The sequence below is a fragment of the Vespa velutina genome, chromosome 23 (assembly GCF_912470025.1).
Source record: "Vespa velutina chromosome 23, iVesVel2.1, whole genome shotgun sequence".
In the NCBI taxonomy this organism is placed as follows: Eukaryota; Metazoa; Arthropoda; class Insecta; order Hymenoptera; family Vespidae; genus Vespa; species Vespa velutina.
This window is the reverse complement of record NC_062210.1, coordinates 1,558,827-1,577,241: the sequence shown is the minus strand read 5'-3', so window position 1 is coordinate 1,577,241 and position 18,415 is coordinate 1,558,827. Positions and strand designations below refer to the sequence as shown.

Sequence of the window (18,415 nt, the reverse complement as noted above, 5' to 3'; positions counted from 1 at the left end):
ACGTGTTCTAAAACGAAAAGACGTTTTAAATTCTAAAGTACCCGTTTGGGAAAGGATTTTCAATCTTAAAGTAACTTAAACTGTCTTCGAAAGTCTTCAGAAACTTTACAAATCGTTCCGTACGTATCTTACTTGGAACGAAAAACTCGAGGTATCCTTGTAAGATTACTTTATTATAAGCTTCGATAATGCCACATATTATATTGTATGGATATATAAATTTTCTCTCTCTCTCTCTCTCTCTCTCTCTCTCTCTTTTCCCTGTATTTTTTATTTCTTTCTTTATGTTCTATTTTAATTAAATCGAGCATAAAGTTCGAAAGTTTTCCATTGATATGTCGAAATCTTTTCAATTTTATTAACTCGTGAATATGATTTCTAATGAAAAAAAAAAAAAAAGAAATTGATTTAATGATTCATTGAGATCATAGCCTCCCTCCCTCCCCGCTCTCCCTCCCTCTCTCTCTCTCTCTCTCTCTCCCACACACGCACACACACATATATACCCGCGTACATACGCTAAGACACATATATATGTACAAGTGAAAATACCGATTCATAGTTATCCCTCATCTGATTCGAGTGGGCCAGCCATAGTTGACTTCTTACTTTATCAAATTTTATGGGACGGTAAGCTCGAGTATTTTCCTGTTTGCAAGAACCAAACTCCCACGAGGACTCAACGAGGCAATCTGTAAAGTACACACAGCGAGAAATGCCAAGGAAATACGGGATTACAGGAAATTGATAACTGCAATGGCGATGTTTGTTACGAGTGGATCCAACCTCTCTTGGCGTATCTAACTGCTTTCATCTTTCTCACTTTTTCTTTTCCTCCTTTCTTTTCCTTTTCTTCTTCTTGTTTTTTTTTTCTTTCTCTTTCTTCCTTTCTTTCTTTCTTTCTTTCTTTCTTTCTTTCTTTCTTTCTTTCTTTCAATGGAGAAAGAAACACGGAAGAATCATTTTTCCTTATCGAATATTGTCTTTTTCTGATAAAAAAAAAAAAAAATATATATATATATAAGAAAGAAAAGGAAAAAAGAAAAAGGTAAAAAATATCATCCTCGTGAAAAAATCGATACACGATGAAATATCGATCGAAAAAAAGAAAAACAAGAAAAATTGAAAAGAAAACGATTTTTTTCTCGTACTATTAAACATAATTGTATACGTTTGAAATCGATCGATCTTATTTGATCAAATGAATATGAATAATAATAATAATAACAATAATATGCGTATCGAACATGCCGATAAGAGAAATTTGAATAAGTACGATTTGAAAATACTTTTCATCAAAATTATATTTCTTTTTATTATCTATATATTATTTATACGTAATTACAATATTCACATTTTATTCCTATTAAATCTCGTATTCCGATATATTTTTCTCATTCCCAAAGTGATAACAATATTTTCTACTCTTGGAAAAAGTATTACGATTCGCCGTAACGGCTTTAAAAATAAAAAAGAGAAAAAAAGAAACGTCCGTACGTTTTTTTTTTTTTTTTTTATTCTTTTTCTCGCTTTTTCTTTGTTTTGTTTTGTTTTTTTTTTTTTATTTATTTATTTATTTATTTGTTAATTTTTTATTTTTTTTTTATTTTCTTCAATAATAATTCCATTCTCGAAATAGCTCCAAGTGAAAAAGAAATTTTTTCGAATAATCAATAATACAATAATACATGATATTTAATTTATCGTCGAAAATCTGTAAAATTCTTTCTCAACAATATTTTTAATTATTCATATATCATCACTATAATTTCATCCTTATTCGTTTTCAATTAAAAGATAGGAGATAGCTTATTGTTTCGTTTTAATTCTTTCGAAAATTCCAATTTAAAAAAAAAAAATAAATAAATAAATAAATAAAAAAGAAAGAAAGAAAGAAGAAAGAAAAAAACAATATCGTTGAAAGAACGTATAATTCTTTCTTTGTTCTCTTTCAATTCATCTTTTCTTCCATTTCTCTCTCTCTCTCTCTCTTTTCTATTTTCCACGCTTATCCATTCAAAACTATCCACTTTACTTGCGACTCTGCAACGCACGTACGTACATGCATACACTCATACGCGTCGGTTCGACACTAGAAATAAAAAAATAAATAAAATAAAAATAACAACAAAAATAAAAAGAGAAAAAGAAAAAGAAAAAGAAAAAACAAAGAATAAAGCAAAAGAAATAAAAAGTGCAAGAGTGAAATCCATTTATCCTTTACGTTAAGGTAATAAACGGTGTGCTAACAAAATGAATCTTTCCCCTTTGATGCGTTAAAAAATTGACATTTTGACAAAAATTTATTTCGTTCGTTGATTGACGTTATTTGAACGCAAAAAAAAAAGAAACAAGAAAAAAAGAAAGAAGGAAAGATAAAATGGAAAAGAGAGAGAGAGAGAGAGAGAGAGAGAGAGAGAGAGAGAGAGAGAGGACATCTTACGAAATGTGAGGAAAGTAAAAGCGTAAGAGAAGGATAGAAAATAAAAGGAAAAAATAAAACAAAAAAAAAAAGAAAAGAAAAATAAAAAATAAAAACAATAATCGATCGCAATAATCGTGTCCGTTTATTTTATTATACGCGATAATTAAAATTCATTCGTCATATTCGAATACGCATAATCGACGAACTATGTCAATATCCTTTGTACGGGCTTAAAATTTGAAAAATATTATGTTACTTAGAATCCAACAATTGTAAAATTAAGTTCGCTTTTAAATAATAAAAAAATTCTCATTAAATCTTAATTCCATTATGGCTCATTAAATATTAAATATTATTCTCATTATATATTAAGAAAGATAATAAGATTGGCGATAGTACGATAAAAATTATCTGTTAAATTTTATCTCTGGAGATAAATGATAACAACGTTGAAATTTTGCACGTTCATTATTTCTTTAGTATCGTTTGAATTATCAAAGACATTCGACACAGAGAAAATGTTACGGCAATTTCTTTTCCTTACGTTATTTTGCATCTTTTGCATTGCCAGCAATGCACAGAAACTTCAAGTATGTATACACACACACACACACACACACATATATATATATATATATGTATATATATTTAAAGAACCTCTCCAATTCCCGGAGTATTCATTTAGGACGTTAAGTCAACGCCCCGCGGCATATGACGGTAATAAAAAGAAAAAAAAAAAAAGAAAAAAAGAAAAAAAAAGAGAAAAAAATAAATAAAGATAGAGAGAGAAAGAGAGACAGAGAGAGAAAGAGAGATAGAGACAGACAGACAGATAAAAAAAAAAAAAAAAGAGAAAAAGTATAGAGCAAAGTAGACAGAGAAGGCAAACGAGATTGCAATTTATAATTTATTTCTTGGGTTATTCGAAGTAATTGAATTTATTCCGAGATGTTCTTTACATTTAACACACTCACATACACACACATACACACACACACACACACCAACGCGCATATACTATTGCGATTATATTCGGATGAATAGATATATTGATAATGCGAATAGAAGTGGAAAAAGAAATATTGATATACATCCAGACAAATAGATAAATAAAGTGAATCATTTTAGTTGGTAATTTTTAATCGGATATTTGAAAAAGAAAAAACAAAAAAAAAAAAAAAGAAAAAAAGAGAAACAAAAAAGAACAAAACAAAATAAATCTGACCCATTTTTGTACGTACATAGATGGTTAGAAATTCGTCAGAATTTATTCCGATTAAAATTACGAGATTATCTTTTACATTTAATCATACGTCAATGCGCCAATACCGTTACGATCACATTTGAACAAATAGAGATATTGATATATATATATATATATATATATATATATATATATATATATAAAGGTCGAGATGAATAAATAATGGCGAAAGTTTTTAATCAATAAATTTTTATCGAATATATTTTTTTTTCAACTTTTTTTTCGATTTTTTTTCTTTTTTTTTATTATTTTTTTTTTTTGTTTAATAAAACTAGCTATTTCCAGTTCGTATATTTCGAAAAGAAGCTTAAAAATCATAAAGCTGCCGAAGGTAAAAATGAAATTTTATGATTTTTGCAAAACTCATCGATCTCCTCCGTGAAAACTAAAAAAAAAAATATATATATATATATATAATGAGGTCAAGCTAAAGTGAAATTAAACGGTTTATGCATTTAATATTACCATTTCTTTAACAAATGATGTTACCGAACTAAGTTAAACAATAAGAGTTTGTAGGACTAAAGGGATAAACGTTATTCGTCAAACTTTTAACGAGAATCTAACTGGTTGTTCAGTTTAATCTCGTAACATTTGTCCTTCTTAGAAAGAAAAAGAGAATATAAAAAGAATGGACCTAATTTTCTTGTGTATATTCTTTTTTTTTTTCCTTTTGCACGATAAAAAATCTCTTTTCTTTCTTACATTTTCCTTTTTTTCTTTTCTTTTTTTTCTTTCCATCACCATAACGTGAATACGTTTTATTTTTCTTTTTATTATTATAATTATTATTATTTACAGAACAAGAGTAGAATGTCTCATTAATGTTCAAGTATTTCAGAGAGAGAGACAGAGAAAGATAGAGAAAAGTCTGTTCGATCAACAAAGTTAGAGAATCTTCTGTTAGTTTCTACTATTTGTATTTTCTCTCTCTCTCTCTCTCTCTCTCTCTCTCTCTGTTTCTTTCTCTCTCTTTCATCGTTGTCTCTATAAAGTTGAAATAACGAGAGAAAAACTGTCTTACTCTCGTTGTACCAAACGATCGAAGTTTTTCTTCGCTTAATTAATTCCCACTTGATTTCACGAACACGTTTATCTGTTAGAAAATACAATGATCCAGTTTGTCTCTTGGTTTGATTCCTCGTCGTACGACCAAACAGAACTGAAAGAAAACGAAAAGAGAATAAAGATAAAGAAAAACAATGGAGGATAGTTCGATAAGACAGAAGATAAGGAGAAAAAGAACAGAAAACTAGATTATATAATATACATACATACATACATATATATATATATATATAAAGTTTTCTTTCTTTATAACTACTTAAAAGGATTATAGTCTTCTTGAAGACATCGTTCTGCAAATTTTCATTCCTGTTCCTTTTGATAATTTAATATTAACATACATATATATATATATATATATATATATTTTACGAAATATCGTCGAATATATAAATATATAAACGTTTTTTCCTTTTTGTTCTTTATATAAACTTATCTCCCATTGAAAGTTTCGTGATAGAAAAAAAAAAGAAAGGATAGGAAAAGAAAGAAAAAAAAAAGAAAGGGAAAAAACATTATCCATGAATCTTTCTTACTTTTAATTTCAGGAGAGTAAGACGGAAAGTAATATTGGCCATAAAACAGTTTTCGAGCACTCGACGATCGTTACACTTGCCATGATTAGCACCTTGGGTGTGGTCCTGATAATACTCATACCTACGATATTGTATTAGTAAGTTTATCGTTTTAATGAAGACATTTTTTTTTTTTGTTCTTTTTTCTTTTTTTTTTTTTTTTTTTTTTTTTGGTATTTTTATTTCGATATCACGTGGAAAGGAAAAAAGAAAAAGAAAATAAAAGATATCGGTAAAGATTTAATGATAAAAAAAAAGATATTGATCTTTGATATCTTAGATTTATTTACGCATACGATCGTACAAATGTTTTCGTTAAAATTCTTGCAATAAAATGCAGTTTTTCTTTCTTTTTCTTTCTTTTTTCTTTTTTCTTCTTCTTCTTCTTCTTCTTCTTCTTCAATTAGTGAACATTCGAACGACGCAAAATATAAAGACAATGTGAAATATCTTTTATCTGATTTGCATTCCTTTACCTGATATATTCTTTTAACTCAATTGAAAATCATATACCTTCATATTACTTTTACTTATGTATCACTTTAATCAATATATACATATACATATATATATATATATTTAATAAAAAAAAGTTATTCTCCAATCGTTGCAGTAAATATTGTGCGAGAAAAAGCAACAAAGAGATGCATTCCAATGGAATTCATTGAATTTAGAATGATCCAAGTTACGAACTAGTCCGTTCCTTTCGAAGGGATAATTATACTTTTTCTTATTCCGTGAACAGAAAAAAAAAGGAAAAAAAAAAAAAGAAAGAAAAAAAGAAAAAAAAGAAACAAGAAAAAGAAAGGAAAGAAAAGAAACGAAACGGAAGAAAATGAAAGATCAGCGTTAACGCACAAGTGATGAGTGGGTGGTGTGTGGTGGTAGGGGAGACTACGACGATGGAGGGGTTGGTGTTTTAGCGACGACGCGGACTCGTAAGCTCGATAAATCGACGAGAATTAATCGTATCGCGTCGACGCGAACAAATACGAATTCGATAATTAATCCATTGATCGGTTTTATGACTCCCCGTTGAACGACACTTCTCTACCGTACGAACCGATCGTTCGTTTTCTCTCTACTCTATCCCCACCCCTCATCAGCACCACCCCCTTCCCTCCTGAACCCCCCCCCACCTCCCTGCCCACCCCTCACCTCTTGTTTTAACTTCGGTCATTTGGCAACGAACCCTGATAATGGTTAAGCGAGCGAACCGTACCGAACGATTTCATTGAACGATCCCGATTATTTTGGATGAAATGCTGTATAACGTAGCGAATAACAATAAGCCGAAACGTGCGACCCTAGTTCAATCGAATTCGCAAAACGACAAACTCTCTATTGTTACGTTTACCTTAATTTAGATATCCTTTTAATTACTAACTATTATTTTGGTATTGGTCAAATTTCCATTGGAATTATATAAAATATAAACTTAAAGTAGAATTTTTATTTATTATATTAGGTGGACCGAAAAGTAATGTCGCTTCCTTAAATCTAATTCAAACGAATAAATTTTTAACAAGTTATTATTTTTAATCACAATCAAATATTGACATGCCCAGAAACGATATTACCTTCCGGTCGACCCAATATTATTCATTGGTCAAATTTGTTATTAAAACGATAGAAAATATAAGATAATGTTAAAATTGTTATTATAGTTTGATCGATATGTGAATGTAATAAATGTATAATATTTTATATCGATATAAATAATCTCGACGTTGATTCAATGATAACTTTTAATACTATTATTTTATTTTAACAGTCATCAAATTTCTATTGGAATTTTTATTGAATATCTAGGATAAAGTAAAATTTCTATGTTATAATATTTATTGATCGAATTGTTATTAGAACGATAGAAAATATAGGATAATGTTAAAATTGTTATTAGAGTTTTGATCGATATGTGAATGTAATAAATGTACAATATTTTATATCTCGAAATAAATATCTCGACGTTGATTTAGAAATAACTTCTAATACTATTATTTTAATTTAACAGTCATCTAATTCCTATTGGAATGATAGAAGATATAGGACAATGTTAAATTTATTATTAGGTTTACCGATATTCGAATATAATAAATATTTAATATTTTATATTTAAATGAATACGTCGACATTAATTTAGGGATCCTTCTAATATTATTATTATCTCAATTCTGATCAAATTCTCATTGGAATTATAGAAAATATAGGGCAATGTTAAATTTCTTATTAGGTTAATCGATATTCGAATGTAATAAATCTTTGATATTTTATATCTAAATAAATACGTCGAGCTTAATTTAGAGATATTTCTAATTACGACTATTATTTTAGTATTGGTCAAATTTCTATTGGTATGATACGAATTATAGGGGTGAAATACTATTTGCTTTTTAGAGTATTTATTGGTCAAATTCCCATTTGCATGATACAAAATATAGAGCAATGTTAATGTTCTTATTAGGTTGATCGATATCTAAATGGAATAAAACGTTCGATAATTTATATCGAAATAAATATGTCGACGTTAATTTAAGTACGTTTTCTAATACAATTATTATTTCGACGATTATCATAATACCATTGTAATGATAGTAAGCATAGGGCAATCTTAAATTTCTTATTAAATTGATTCAATATTTTATTTCTAAATAAATATATATCAACATTTATTTAAAGATCCTTTTGAAATCGTTCGAATTAAAAATTGAAAAATTGAAAAAATATTTTCTATTTGAAAATTCGTATGATAAAAAAGAAAAGAATATTTATATATATATATATATACAAAATGTTGGATTAAATTTACGTACACTGTTATAACATAGAATTGTTGTCGTTAATGTATTAAAAAAAAAAAAAAAAAAAAAAAAAAAAAAAAAAAAAAGCAAGAAAAGAAAATAAAAAATAATGAATAGAAAAAATAATTCATTTGATTTTCATCTCCTCTATTGTTTTAATTTCTGTAATAAAATATAATTAACTGAAATGTAAAATTTTTCTTCTCTCCGTATAATGAAAACATTAAATGTGATTTTTTAACTTTTGAGAATTAAAAGAACATAGTAATTCATGTTTCTATATGATTCAACTTTAAGCGTAAAGTATCAAGAATAATATCATCGAGTAACCTTTATTTAATTAATATAAACAAAGTCGAACTTTATCAATTTATTGTTTATCACTGTTCACACATGTTTATCACTCGTCACAGTATTTTCACGTGAATATCCGTAATTACATTTTATCAATCACGTTTCATAAATTAAATAAACTATAATCATCGAATAGTAATAGTACTACAAATAAATGTATAATCCCATAAATATCTTGAACTTTATTTGATAAAACTTTAATTAATTTTTTATATACCTTTTTTGAATTTTCACTAGCGAAATAATCTAAAAAGTTGTTAAATATTTTTACGTACATTATTTTCCTTTTCTTTCTTTCTTTTACTTTCTTTTTTTTCTCTCTTCTTTTTTTTTCTTTTTTCTTTTCTTCTTTTTTTTTTTTTTTTTTTTTTTTTGGTTAAATGTCAAACACAGGAACAACGATAGCAAAGAAATTGTTGCAGCGTAAGTATATTACGATAAAATACATAGTTCACTTTTATCGACATAACGAAACACGGAAACAACGAAATTGTATATACATAAATAAAGCAAATAAACTACGATGTGTTCGAATGTATGCACATATTTTTTCTCCGCCTTTTTTTTTGGGGAGGGGGGTTTATTTTTTTCTCTCTCTCTCTCTTTTTTCTTCTTTTCCTTTTTTTTTTTTTTTTTTTTTTTTTTTAATGTCAAACACAGGAACAGCGACGACGATGAAAAAAAAAAAATATATATATATATATTAACAATAAAATATGTAATTTACATACATATATATATATATATATATATATATATATATATATCAAAGAAAGTTTTAAATGTATCGAATTATAAAAGTTAGATCGTTAAACGAATAAACTACGTACTCGTAGGAAGTCACGTTCAATGTTTGTACGTAGATATTTGAGTTAATTTGAGGAAGAACGTAATGCCAGGTGATGTATAACTCGGTATGAAACGAACTGAGGAGTCTCAGCTTTATCAACCTTAGGTATCCTCGAGTATATAAGTAAGAGCTAAGAAAGACAGAGATATAGGAGGTAGAGAGTTAATAGTAACTGTAGCTTTGCATTTATACTGATAAATGATAATTAGATGAAAATACAGAAAGGTATGATTTAACACAATGAAATGGAAACATATTTCCTTGTCCTTCGATAATTCGATCGTATATACGTATATATATATATATATAGAAAGAGAGAGAAAGAGAGAGAGAGAGAGAGAGAGAGATATCGTGGCATTAGAGGAGAGAAAACATTCCGTTTTCTAAGACAACGAAATTTATCATTTATTTAATATGATCGTTCGAAACAATGCATTTACTTTGTTCGTTCTTAAACCGTGGAAACTGATAAGGGTTGTTATATAGGGAGGGAGAGTTGGATAACAGAGGTTAAATCATTTTCTACGATATATTCGTCGTAATGTTGATGCCGAAGTTAACACCGGAGTATGCGTTAAAATTTACTAAACTAAGTGTATCGCCTATGGGTACTTGGCCGTCTACATTGAAATCAACTAAAAGAGAATTGATATTTCGTGAGATCAGATGGTGGATATCGTTTTTAATAATATTATCGTTTATTTTTGCTGAGATACGTGGAATACGTGAACATTATCATAATTCCGTGATAGTTACCCAATCGATTTGCTTTTTTATGGGTTCTATGCAGATATGGATTAAAATGATCATTTTTAAATGTCAATCCATGAGACTTAAGGTGATCCGTGATGTGTTTTTTTTTTTTTTTTTGATTAATTGCGCAAATGTCTTTTAAATGATTCTAAAAAATAGAAAAAAAAATAACAAAACAAAAACAAAAGAAAAAAAAAGAAGAAAAAAGAAAACATTGTTCTTAGATGGTTACCTTAGGGATGGAGGATTTCATCAAAAGGATGAACGATTTTGAGAGAACGATTCTGCAAAGATACGTCGACAAATTCGCCATGTTTCATCTTGCTATGACGTTTAGTTATTACACGATCTGCGTGGCCTTTATCCTTGGACCGACGATATTACCACGTCCATTTCCAACATTTGCCGAATATCCGTTCAAAGTAGAATCTCATCCAATCCACGAGATCATTTATTTTCAACAAGCATTCGTTGGCATCCAAGCGGCCGTAGGTGTGACCATAGATTGTCAGATTGCTTTTTTACTTTGGTACACAGGTGCCAGATTCGAAATTTTAACGATTAAATTGATTAATATCGTTAACGAAGATGAATTAAATGATTGCATTAAATTACATCACGATTTACTTAGGTAATTAATATGTTATCGTATCTGTTATTATTTCTTTTTTTTTATATATATATATATAAATATTTTTTTTTTGTAATTACGCATACATCCAATTACATCAAAATTTATTAAGGTAATTAATATAATTGTCGAATGTATTGTTATTATTATTCTTTCTTTTTTCTTTTTGTTTATTTTGTTTTTTTTTTTTTTGTTTGTTTGTCTTGTTATGCATGATTTTTCGTTAAACACAAATACGATTATTTTAAACATTGTTGAAAATAAGATTTTAAAATATTCTATCAAGCTACATTTCGTTTTATCAAGGTAATCAAGTGTTTATTAATGATCCATTAATATATTCCAATGTATTTCCTTGTCATTGTAGTAATGATTTTTTAGATATGGAAAGGACGTCATCAAAGCAATACGTTTTATAATACTCACAAGTATTGGTGTTTCGTCGGTGTGCATAATATTCGGTGGTGTTCAATTTCTATTCGTTGGTATTTCATTCACGTCGAATTATCAAAACTAATTATTGTTTATCCCTGATCTAAATATAAATATGTATTTTCTTTTTTTTTTTTTTTTTTTTTTTTTTAACGAACAGGCAGATTCGATAACACTGAAACTTCAATTTGTCTCGTTGATGATCGGATCGATATTCGAATTGTTTTTATCCTGTCGACCTGCAGATAATCTGATGGAAATGGTAAATAATTTTCATGGTTACTATATTATTATTATTATTATTATTATTATTATTATTATTATTATAATTATCATCATCATTATTATCATAAATTATTAATTTATTAATTAAATCCGCAGAGTTCTGCCGTCGGATCGGCAGCATATCAGTCAAATTGGATCGATAAATCTAAAAAAATGAAAAGCAGTATATATAGTTTAATTCAAAGGTCACAGAAACCTTTGACCATTTCGATCGATGGTATCTTACCTTCTTTATCATTGCAGTATTATCTATCGGTAAGAGACACTCGACCTTGATAACTTCCAAGTTAGGAATCTAACGAACCTACAAGAAAATTTAATAAATCTAGCATTCGCTCGTTTGGTAAAAAAATATTTTCTTGAATCGATCAACGATAATATAGTACTCTTAATCAAATTAATAGAAAATTTTCCAATATCAATGTGTCCATTCGTCGGTATCTTCTTTCTTTTTTTTTTTGCAATCATAACTATATATATATATATATAAATTTTCTGATTACTCTTGATACAAATGATTATTACAAATCATTTAAAAAATTCCAAACGCCGCATTGCGAGTATTACGACTATTCGTACGATTACTTCAATTATTTCGTACATTCGTAATTTTTTATACTTAATATAAATAATTAACATAAATGATAAATAAATAATCATTTTACAGTTTCTAAGTGCATCCTTTCGATACTTTACAACTATCCGAGCCTTTCTGATAGAATAACATTTAGAAAAAAAGGAAAAAAAAGATGAAAATAATACGTTACCAGATCTATAATTTTAACAATATATAAATCTAATAAAATGTTAATATCAAGGATTATCTTGAAATATTTAAAAACTTATTTTATTTCAATGTAAATAACAAATATATTGATAAAGATAATGAAATATTTCATTTTTATTTGTACTTTATCACCATTCGATAATTTCGTATCTTCATCCTTTTTAATACTTGTATCCATGGTCCTTTGTATTTCACAATAAAAATTGTGAAACACAATTGAGAAAAAATAAATAAATAAAAATAAAAAGTCTCAATCGATCATCAATGAACTCGAATACATTTTACCGGATGTTATGAATTAAAGGTAAAAATCAAACTCATGTTTGTCTACGTATATAATCATTTATTCTCTTCCTTTATCATAACGTATTAAAACTATAAAATCATATATAAGAGGGCTCGCACGAAGAAAGGGAGGAAGAAACAGTTTCTATTCTTTACACACAGTAATTCAAGATAATAACGGGTATGTAAGGAACGTCTAGCGTGTAGAAATCTCATGACTGATTTATCCCCTTTTAGCTATAAAAGTCGAAGAAGCAAAAATGTATCTATAACCGAGGAATAGAAACGTTTACGTAAGAATATTAAACGTATTATTACGTAGAATATCTAAATATTGTTTATAAAAATAACAATGAATGAATTATTTTTTACTTTCTTCGATCATCCTTAATATTGAAATTGTAATAATTTACGGATTAGTACGTCTACAAAAGTCGTACAATTTTCTATTCTATATCGGTATTATATATATATATATATATTCTCATTATTATTATTATTATTGTTATTATTATTAAAATTTAGTCATCTTTTTCATATTTCACGACTATGAGAGCTATGATAAAGTAGACAATTAATTAAATTTTAATATCGCTATATGCTTATTCATGTTAATGTAGATGCAATTGTAAGTAAAAATAAAAAGATAAAATTTCAAAAAATGAAAGATAAGAGAAATTATATTAATAGTACAAATATATTCTATGCGTTTAATATTAAAAACTTTTTTAGATATCGAAAGAGAGCGAGTGAGAGAGACAAAGAGAGAGAGAGAGAGAGAGAGAGAGAGAGAGAGAGAGAGATTGTATGTTCCTTAAAAAAAAAGAAAAAATAAAAAAAGGGGTAAAACTAAGAAATGTATCTTGCTTGAAGAAATGAGAACTATGAGAATGCCTTTCGACATTTCTTCTTGGTTTCGAGGTTGATCGTTTTGTGGTATTTGCAAAAATTACGTACGTGCTTGAACGAGTAAATCGTTGCCGTTGAAAAACGGAACCGAAGTTTATTTCTTAAATCGTTCGTTCCTGAACATTCGAAGATTCTACCAAACGTAAAATTCCACCACTGTGAAACTCGTAGATACATACTCGAGCTTATACAAGTATATATTTACGTATACCGTGATACGGTGACTCGCATTTTCGTTTCTCGAACGATAATCCTCCATTCTCGCACGACCTAACACTCTGACAAAATTCCAACACAAATCTCGCGCAACGGTAATCCCACTTGAGTGCCAACGTTCGGGTATTTTAGCTTCGTACGACATATTCAACTCGGCACAATTCGAGTAACGCTAAAAGCATCGATGTACAAATTATCTTTGCTAGAGATAAATTATTCTTGCACTCTTGGCAATCTCAATGTCATCGATCTTGAAATTATTTCAACATAATAAAAAAGATTCACGAATAACTTTTTGAAAATTAATCGTATGAATTTATTATCGATACAAATTATTCCATTATTTGTTTTTTGTTTTCTTTTCTTTTTTGTTCTTTTTTTCCTTTTTTTTTTTTTTCTTCTTTCCCGTTTTCCAATATCAGTAACTTATATATCTTGAAATGATCTCAAAAATATCAAGAAAGGGATTGAACGATAACGAGAAAGATATGGATGAATTAAAAATTTTATGAGTTCATTATACAAAATATTCTGGGATTCTTCGATCATAATAAATCTTATCTTTTAATTATACCCAATATTAAAGAAGATTCGAGAGATAGCTTTGAGAATTGAACGTTATGAATCTTTTATACAAATTATTTTCTTAAATCCCGCAATCTTATTAAATTCATTTATTTGAATTATAACAAAATTAAAAATTATTAAAGAAGAGTTCTGTTAATTGAATCATTATTATCATTACTATTGAAATTATTCTTGCTTTTTCCGATGAGCTATATAACTTCGTCTTTGTATTATTTAAAAAAGGAAAGGAAAAAAAACAAAAAAAAAAAAAAAGAAACGAAAAAAGAAGATCCAAGAAAATCTCACAATTGAATTGAACTAATTTATTTACGAACATATCTTTGATTCGATACTTGTAAATGCCTTAACGCACATATGTGAGAAGTTTTTCTCTAGAAGAAGAAGAAATAAAAGCGAAGAGAGAGAGAGAAAAAAAAAACAAAAAAAGAGAGACATAATTCATTAACGTCGTAGGGGGCGAAGAAAATTTACAATTCGTTCTTATAATAGCGTGCAGTAGGAGCGCAAAGGAAAAAAAAAAAAAAAAAACGAAAGAAGGGTGAAATGATCGAGTATCGGAAAGAATAAAATTATTGAGGAACTATAATTACTAGAAATATTGAAAGAAAAAGTTTCTTAACTTATCGATTCTCTTAAGAAAAGATAAGGATAAAATATTGAAAATGGTATCTTCAAAGATTAATGATTGCATTGATGACATAAATATACAATCATAAATACACGAATTAGGAAAAAATATTTTTATAGATATTTATTTAATAAGAAAAGATATTGGATATAAAAAAAAGGATAAGGATAGATCTTAACTAAGTTATCCTTAAATTATTATCCATAGGTAAGAGATTTAACCAGGATAACTTCGAGTTAGGAATTCAACGAACCAAAAGGAAAATTATGTTGATCTATCATTGATAAGGCTTGTTTAATAAAATATATTTCCTCGAAATTATCAACGTTGATATAGTACTCGTAATCGCATAAATGAATATTTTCCAATATCAATGAGAAATGTGACAAAATGTATGCATTCTAATTCAAAGATCTCATAAGCAAGTAACACTCAATATTTCTGGATTTATATATACATATTAACAATATTACATGTTGATAGATTAATTATTATTATGATTGCCAATATTTCTCATATATATCGATACATATATATATATATATTTTAGTATCTATCTTCGTCCTGCTCATACTTCACAACTTTAAGAACTGTAGTTTAATAAAAGAATAAATTAATTTTAGTATTCATATAATTCTATGTATTTATACGCTAATGCAGTGTAATTATTAAAAATGAAATGTCAATAATTACATCCTCATTGATATTAGTTTCCCATAATATTTGATATTACCTAAGTAAGGAATTATTTTATAGAAACAAAAAATAATAATAAGTATTCATTAGATAAAATATTTTTACACCTTTTTCACAATTTTAACATCTAAATCTTTAAATTATCTCGAAAATAGAATTGCGTTCTCCGAACTTATTAAATGACTTATTTTACATTTTCACTGCATATTTAAATTAGTAATTAGGTTCCAAGATGTTACGTGTATGAATTTAATAAATTCAATAACGAGAATGTACTTACATATTTACGATGAACTGATGTTCAGAAAAATATCAAATAGTATTTATTTTCTGAACTCTTCTTCGTATAAATATTCCATTCCATAGTAAAACCTTAAATGAATAAAAAGAAAAAAACGCTATAGAAAATGACTAGACTTGGTTTCATTATTGCGAAAAAAAAAACATAAATTTACAATTTAATCGATTGTTACACTAGATGTATAATAATTTATTTATTTTCTATCATCGCATTCTCAAACTGCAAAATTATATGTAAGAAAAAATTTATCGGAAAGAAAGTGCGGAAAGTTCTTCATATCCAATAATTTAAAGCAATTACAGATACGTAAGTAAGGTGTAGTGTGTAGGATACTCCTGATTAATTTATTCCCTTCAGCGAACTAACGAAACTACATTACAGGCGGTAGTTGAAATAAACGTTTATAGAAAAATATCGAACGTAGAATTAAAGAGTATTTTTTCATTTATAAAATAAGTACAGAAGGGTATTTTATTCTATCTTCGTTCATCCATAAATAAAAATTACTATCTATAGATCGGTTTTTTATCGAAGTGGAATAGTTTTCTGTTCGCGTTCAGATCGGTCACGTTAAGGAAAAAGAAAGAAAGACAAAAAAATCAAACAAATAATATTATCATGAAATTTACTAACGAAGCAGCATTAAAGTTTACAAAGAGAAGCGTTGCTCTATTAGTTGCATGGCCACCACCGACGAACACCTCGAAGAAAAAATTGTTCTTTCTCGATGTTTACTTTTACGTATCCTTTCTAAGCGCTCAGATAATGTTAATGGCTTTAGCAAATGGAATGTACGTTCATCGCAATAATTCTGAAATGATTATAGAGTTAATATGTCTTGCAATCACTATGATAAATATGACTATTAAAATGATGATATGTAGATGGCAACGTTCGAATTTGCAGGTACAATATAAAATTAGATGTTGAATATGCTTTACTATTACCAATTAATACGTCATCTATAATATTATATCAACCGTTTCAGTCGATAATAGAGGAAATGGAAAATATTATTAAACAAGCCATGCCATACGAACAAGCTATACTAGAAAAGTATGTGAATAGATCGGCGATACTACACATATCCCTTACATTTGGATTTTATTTAGCGGGTACGAATATCGCTTTGGGACCAATATTTCTACCACAATCTTTACCCAATTTTGCGGCTTATCCTTTCAACACGGAATCACATCCCATTTACGAAATTATTTATTTTCAACAAGCATTATCTGCTGTACAAGCTTGTACAGCTGCCGCAATTGATTGCCAGGTTGCATTTTTACTATGGTTCGCTGGTGCAAGATTTGAAATGTTGAAAGTTGAATTTGCAAATATCGTCGACGAATATGATCTTACACGATGTATAGAGAAACATGGTCAGATACTCAGGTAATAATTTTCTCATTAGAATATGAAAGAAAAATTGTATTCAATAAAAACATGAACACGTGTTATTCTTCTATCTTATTTTAGTTATGCAGAAAAGATAGTAAAAACTGTGCGTACCCTAATTTTCACCGCTACTGTTATTACGGGCATAATAATTGTCATTAGTGGACTTATATTTATATTTGTTAGTATTATTATTATAACAAATAAAATAATAGAAATTCGTAATATGTTCTAATTGAAATAATAGACGATATATTTACACGTATCTATATGCATGATAAATATCTATACGTATTTTTATTCATTTTATTAATATTATAATTTCTTTTTAATGCATTTATTTGTTTAACGATAGTCAAATGAAGTAGCGGTCAAATTCCAATTCCTCGTGTTGGATATTGTCGCTGTTATTCAATTATTTTTGAACTCATATCCTGCTGAAAATTTAATACAAATGGTAAATTGAATCATTCCTCTTTTTTTATATAGACTACATATATATAATGATTATTATACGACTTGTATAATATGTTATTTTATTAAAAATTATCATTGAAGAGTACTGCGATTGGAATGGCAGCTTATAATTTAAATTGGATGGATAATTCACGAAAAATGTGGAAAAATGTATACTTTCTAATTCAAAGATCTCAGAAACCAATTACAGTCTGTATTCCTGGATTTATACCTGCATTGTCTCTAACTTATTACATGTCGGTACGTTCATTATCTTTATAATGCTCAATACTTCTCACATACATCGATAAATTTCTCGATTATATATATTTCAGTTTCTGTCATCCTCATTTTCATACTTCACAACATTGAGAGCTTTTATTAATTAAAACGATTAATTAATTTTTTGCATTTATATAAAAAGAAGAAAAAACATTTGAGTGAAAAAGAATGGAAATGTCGAATATAGATGCAAAACAACGAACGATGAATAAAAAGTACAAAAAAATCATTGAAAATTATCCTATTCTCTCATCAGAATGTAAGAGAAGTACAAAGAACATTATATTTTCGTTTATGCATAATGGAATACCAAATCAGAAGTAAAAGACGTACTAAACCATTCTCTACGCCATTTAGTAGATGATGATAAATAGTATAAATTTAAAGCAGCAGACTATATTGAAAAGATAATTAACAAATTAGAAATCTCAAAA

The 18,415-nt window shown here is 27.6% G+C and overlaps 1 protein-coding gene and 2 long non-coding RNA genes across 3 annotated transcripts; 2 read left to right on the top strand and 1 right to left on the bottom strand.

The window, feature by feature from the left end:
• The first annotated feature begins 2,411 nt into the window (after positions 1-2,411).
• On the top strand, positions 2,412-8,031 carry LOC124956787. The gene is made up of 3 exons (XR_007103365.1): positions 2,412-3,015; positions 5,303-5,427; positions 5,943-8,031. It is a non-coding gene; the product is annotated as an uncharacterized LOC124956787 (long non-coding RNA).
• A 1,850-nt stretch (positions 8,032-9,881) lies between these two features.
• Positions 9,882-18,088, top strand: LOC124956829. The gene is made up of 11 exons (XM_047513136.1): positions 9,882-10,172; positions 10,312-10,718; positions 11,100-11,203; positions 11,396-11,412; positions 11,532-11,690; positions 16,443-16,751; positions 16,834-17,240; positions 17,325-17,424; positions 17,599-17,700; positions 17,802-17,960; positions 18,035-18,088. Exons 1-11 carry the CDS (start codon positions 9,882-9,884, stop codon positions 18,086-18,088), a joined length of 2,109 nt encoding a protein of 702 aa, XP_047369092.1.
• Positions 11,047-15,916, bottom strand: LOC124956790. The gene is made up of 3 exons (XR_007103370.1): positions 15,825-15,916; positions 11,662-11,739; positions 11,047-11,580 (listed from the first exon to the last, which is right to left on the bottom strand). It is a non-coding gene; the product is annotated as an uncharacterized LOC124956790 (long non-coding RNA).
• Positions 18,089-18,415: the final 327 nt, after the last annotated feature.